The sequence below is a fragment of the Wasmannia auropunctata genome, unplaced genomic scaffold (assembly GCF_000956235.1).
Source record: "Wasmannia auropunctata unplaced genomic scaffold, wasmannia.A_1.0 LD336074.1, whole genome shotgun sequence".
Lineage (NCBI taxonomy): Eukaryota > Metazoa > Arthropoda > Insecta > Hymenoptera > Formicidae > Wasmannia > Wasmannia auropunctata.
In genome coordinates this window covers 808,363-813,986 of record NW_012026816.1, presented here as the reverse complement: position 1 = coordinate 813,986, position 5,624 = coordinate 808,363, and the positions used below count along the sequence as shown (strand labels likewise).

Below are 5,624 nucleotides of genomic sequence, written 5' to 3'. Positions count from 1 at the left end.
TCCGGTCACAAAAACAACGTCCCGCTATGGCACGCACCCTCCACGTGCACCTCACCTCCTCTAGGCGTGACAATTGGCGCGCCGGCCATCACGCGCGTTCCCCGTGCTTGCGGGAAGCGCTCATTGGAGTCGCGCTCCGTTTAAAGTTCGAATTCTTGCGTCGAATCCGAACATCCCGCCCGCCTCGTTCCGTGGAGCGGACGAACGAGATTGACCATGGCGGTACCGGTAGGGCAGTTGGGCTGTTGCGAGTCTTCTGACGACTCGGCAGGGAGGAGAACGAGTTTCACGAGGGGTCGCGTTATCTCGGACGTGGCCGTTTTTACAGTTACCACTCTTACGCGGTCACCGTCGCCATGCTGCAGAGCAGTAATCCTAGCTAATGGCCATCGCGTGGGCGGTGTCACCTCGTTGCGTACGAGGCACAGTTGCCCCACCTTCGGCGCTGAGCTTTCCTTCCACCACTTGGGGCGTGCTGCTAGGCTATGAAGGTACTCCTGAGACCACCGGTTCCAAAAATGCTCCCGCATTTGTTGTACCTGCTGCCAACGGGAGAGGCGATTGACAGGCACGTCAACGAGAGTAGGCTCTGGTACCGATAAGAGGGCTGCTCCCACCAAGAAGTGGCCCGGGGTTAATGCAGTTAGGTCCTCAGGATCGTCGGTCAAGGGTTGCAGTGGCCTTGAATTTAGACAGGCCTCGGTTTGCGAGAGGAAGGTGGACATTTCCTCGTATGTTAACTTGGAGTCTCCGATCACTCGGCGCAGGTGGTGCTTAAGAGACTTCACCGCCGCCTCCCAGAGGCCGCCGAAGTGAGGTGCGGAAGGTGGGTTGAACCTCCACCGCACTCGCTCCTCTGCCAAGGCCGTACATATGCGCTGCGCCTCACGTCCGCTGGCCGCGAAGAGCTTTCGAAGTTCTGCCTCAGCGCTCACAAAGTTAGTACCGCAATCACTGTACATTACCTCGCATAAGCCTCGACGAGAGACGAATCGTCGAAAGGCCGCTAGGAAGGCCTCTGCAGTATAATCGGTGACGACTTCCAAGTGTACCGCCTTGGTGCTGAAGCAGACGAAGACTGCGATGAAGGCCTTGATGGATTTCTGGCCTCGCCCCTTGGAACAGCGCAGCAGGATCGGCCCGGCATAATCTACCCCTGTGTGCTGGAATGGCCGTGAGGGGGTTACTCGCGGTCCCGGGAGGTTGCTCATGAGTGGTTGGGGCGAGGCCGCCCGCCATCGCAGGCACGGGAGGCAACGGTGGATATGTCCCTTGACCACCGCTCTACCGCAGGGGATCCAATAGCGCTGCCGAAGGAGACCCAAAGTCTGCTGCACACCTCCGTGGAGAGTGCGGCGATGACAGGACTGAATAATCAGATTAGTAAAATGTGACCGTTTAGGCAAAATAATAGGATGCTTTTCATCGAAGGGTAGGAGGGAGTGTTTCATCCGGCCTCCCACCCGTAAGATTCCCTGCTCGTCCACAAAGGGATTAAGTTTGGCAAGGGAGTTGCTCTTGCTGAGAGTCCGGCCCTTTTGTACTTGGTTGATTTCTTGGGACAGCCTTCCTCTCTGGACGACCCGGATCCAGCCGTCCAGGCTCTGATCCAACTCTTTGCACGCCAAGGTTAGAGGCTCGCGGGGTTGCCCAGGGTCACGTCGCTGCCCCATTAACCATCGTCGACACCAGGCTGTGATCCGAAGAAGCCGTTGGAGAGACGAGTAGCGAACGAAAATTTCGGGCTCCTCGTCCTGACCTTGAACTAGGTGCGTTCTCGTGCGCTGCTCGGGGAGTTCCGTCTCTCTTTGCTCAGTTTCAGAGCGCCAAGGCTCATTCTCGATAGAGAGCCAACCTGGTCCGTGCCACCACAAGGGATGGGACGCGAGCTCGCCCGGTGAGACTCCGCGCGAGGCGCAATCGGCGGGGTTATCTTGGCTGGTCACATGATGCCAGTGAGCGTCGACAAGCGTGGTCTGGATTTCTGAGACTCTATTGGCGACGTATGTCGTCCATCGCGAAGGGTGTCCTCGAATCCAGCCCAAGGTAACCGTCGAATCGGACCACAAGTGAGTCGGCCTTTGGGTAAGGTCGAGAGTTGCCTGAACGTGATGTATCACTCGTACCAATAAGGTAGCGGCACTCAGCTCCAATCGAGGTAAAGATATTTGTTTTAAGGGGGCGACCTTCGTCTTAGCCGTCACGAGAGTTGTCGTCCATTCGGGGTCGTCAGGGTTTCCTTTCGTCCGCAGGTACACCACGGCGGCGTACGCGCTCTCAGAAGCATCGGCGAATCCATGCAACTCCACCACGGGGGTTATGGTTGACCAGTGACACCAGCGAGGGACTCGGACCTTAGTGAGCTGTGGCCAGTCGGTGAGGAAGGCTCTCCAGTATTCGCCATCCTCAGGGGGCAGCGGCGTGTCCCACTCTAACCCCTTCAGCCACGTGGCCTGAATAAATATCTTTGCGCGAACTGTGACTGGGGCTAACCATCCGAGCAGATCAAATAGTTGCGCGGCTTGAGAAAGGGCCGATCTTTTCGTTATTGGTTTTGCCTCGATAGACGGAATCGTGAAGGTGAAGGTGTCGGACTGAGGGTGCCAATGAAGACCCAGTGTCGAATGACTCTCGTGCGGCAGCCAAGTCCGACCATTCGGTTGCGCCAGATTCTCCTCGGGCATGTCTTGGAGAATGCTCGAGTCATTTGATGCCCACTTTTTCAGAGGGAATCCGCCCGCCATGCAGAGTTCCATGAGTTGGCGTTGTAGATCTCGAGCTTGAACTAGGGTGTCTGCTCCCGAAAGGACGTCGTCCATGTAGACGTCTCGTTTGAGAATTGTGGATCCGATAGGGAATCGCGGTCGCTCATCCTCCGCGAGTTGGTGTAGCGTCCGAATGGCGAGGAACGGAGCACAGGCTAACCCATACGTTACAGTATTCAACTGATATTCAGTGACGGGGTCACACCTATTCGTTCTCCATACTATTCTTTGTAGATCGCGATCAGAGGGATGTACTAGAATCTGGCGGTACATCTTTTCAATATCGGCCGCGAATACGTACCGATGTCTCCTCCATCGAAGCAAGAGGTCCGCTAACGAGGGGAGTAAATTCGAACTCAGCAAGAATTGTTGGTTTAAGGACCTGCCGTCGGCGATCGTAAGAGAGCCGTTGAAAACGACTCGCAATTTAGTCGTAGTGCTGGCTTCTCGGAGTACTCCGTGATGAGGCAGGTAGCACGCTCGCTTCTCATGCTCTCCTGTGGGGCCGACGCGAGTCATGTGTCCCAAGGTCTCGTATTCTTGCAGGAAGCTTTTATACATAACTTGTAGTTGGGTATCTCTTTCGAACCTCCGTTCCATGTGGAGGAGCATCCGAATGGAGGCGGCTCTCGTTCCCGAGAGGTCTGGGAGCGAGGGGACCACAGGTAGGCGTACCACATAGCGGCCCTCGCGAGTTCGAGAATGCGTGTTCACGAAGAAGTTTTCGCAGTCTTGCTCTTCGGGGGTTAGAACTCGGCCAGACGATGGGGCCTCTTCTTGTTCCCAGAATTTTCGGACTAGAGCCGATAAGGGCTCACTTACTGAACACTGATGCAGCAAGGTCGCGGCGTGGGAAGCGCTCGTGCCAACGGTACCGAACACGATCCAGCCGAGAGAAGTCTGCTGCGCGACGGGATCTCGTAATCCTCCCTTTCGGACGCCAGCACCGAGGATGTTCGCGTAGACCTCGGCACCCAGCAGAATATCAATGTCCCCCGCCGCGGCAAATTCAGGGTCGGCTAATTCGAGGCCTTGGAGGTGCGGCCATTCCTTCACCGCGACACTCGTGACACCGGCGTAGAGGGTCAAGCGAGGAAGCACGATTGCGGGCACCACTAGATCGCTAACCCCGTCTCGGGGAGTAATCTGCAAGGATAGTTGCCCTCTCGCGACTCCTGTCTGCTGGCCGCCCACAACGAATACCGCAACCGACGTTCTTGTTCGCTTGAGCCGCAATCGTTGCGCGAGGGCCTCAGTCACGATGGAGATCTCTGATCCTTGATCTATTAGCGCCCGAGCGGAGTGCAGTTCACCGCCGCAGTCTCGTACCTTGACTCGCGCCGTGGCAAGGAGCACGGCTACTGGTTCTTCGACTGGTCGACGCGCAGCGTGGGATGTCCTCGGAGGATTCGCTGTCTCTAGGTTCGTTTCGATCGCAGGCGCGCGATAGGCATCGTGGATAGTTGTGTGATGACGCTCGTAACAGGCGGCACAACTGCGCCTCGATGGGCAGTCACTAGCCTTGTGCTTGCCTAAGCAATTGAGGCATAAGTTGCCTTCCTCCATGAAGCGCTTTTTCTCCACGGCGGTCTTCTTCCGAAATTCGTCACAGAGCAGCAAGTAGTGGTCTTGGTGGCACATCGGACAACGACCTCTTTCTCTTTTTGCGGAGTCCTGTTGGGCATAATGCGAGCGAGCGGATCGATTGCTCCGATCATTCGTCTTGGCGGAAGGTTCTTCCGCCCTTGCAGGTTGAAGTGCTTCCAGAGTATGAAGTCGGCGCTCCAAGAACTGTCGTAAGTCGGAATACGACGCTGGTTCGGAGGTGGCGCTCACTGAGTTCTCCCATTTGCGTCGTGATCGGGGGTCCAGTAATTCGATGGTGAGGTGCACGAATAGATCCTCACTGTTGTTCACTGGTCGGCCGATACTCTCCAGGGCTCCGACGGTACCGGTGACGCAGTAGAATACCTTGCGCAATTCAGCCGCGGACTCGCTTTTCATTTTTGGTAGGGCCGTGAATGCGGCATAGTATGACCGTACCAAAAGGCGAGTGTTCTCGTAATAGTTCACGAGGATTTGCCACGCGCGACGAAAGTTTTCGTCCGTGGTCGGGAGGTTTCGTACCAACATGTCGGCTTCTCCTCGTAAACTCGCCTTGAGATAGTGTAGTCGAGTGACATCTAAAATAAGAGGATCCTTCGTTATGAGGGAGACGAACAGATCTCGGAAGGCTGGCCAATCCTCGTAATTGCCGGAAAAGTTTGGCAGTTGAATACGTGGTAAGGTCGTGCGCGGGGGTGGAGTCACGTGGTCGACCGCGTGATCATTGGCAGCGCGCGCAGGTTCGGTCTTACTGGCAGCCAGCGTTTCTTGGAGCTCAAGCAGGGCCGTCTTCTGTGTAACGTAGATTTCTTCAATTTGACCTAGGCAGTCCGTTAGATAATACTCATGCTTCTTTAACTCTGCCCAATGGTCGGAGCGTAATTAATCATGTTGCTCCATCACCTTTTCCCACTTTTGATCAAGTAGCGCGAGCGTGGTGTCAATCAGCGGGCTCGTTATTTTGGCGGCCTCTGTCTTCTTTAGATTCTCTAGGGTTCGGCCGATCCGACCGAATAGCTCCTTTTGAGCAGCAATCATCGCCTCCATTTTCGGTATCACGATATCGAAGAATCCGGCTCGAAGGACCAAAATGTTTCTGACTGCAGGAGGGGTTATTAAGCTTCACAAATTTCACCGATAACAGCTTCTTTATTACACTAACTAAAAAGGGCGAATTATACACCACGGTGATACAATGGTTCACTCCCTTCCTCCTTGGCGTTCCGTAAGCCGCTCCCTTCGCTGAGGGGACCT

At 55.5% G+C, this 5,624-nt stretch overlaps 1 protein-coding gene across 1 annotated transcript; it reads right to left on the bottom strand.

The window, feature by feature from the left end:
* Nucleotides 1–140: 140 nt before the first annotated feature.
* Nucleotides 141–5,417, bottom strand: LOC105449732. The gene is made up of 2 exons (XM_011689115.1): nucleotides 5,274–5,417; nucleotides 141–5,162 (listed from the first exon to the last, which is right to left on the bottom strand). Exons 1-2 carry the CDS (start codon nucleotides 5,415–5,417, stop codon nucleotides 141–143), a joined length of 5,166 nt encoding a protein of 1,721 aa, XP_011687417.1.
* Between the last annotated feature and the right edge of the window lie 207 nt (nucleotides 5,418–5,624).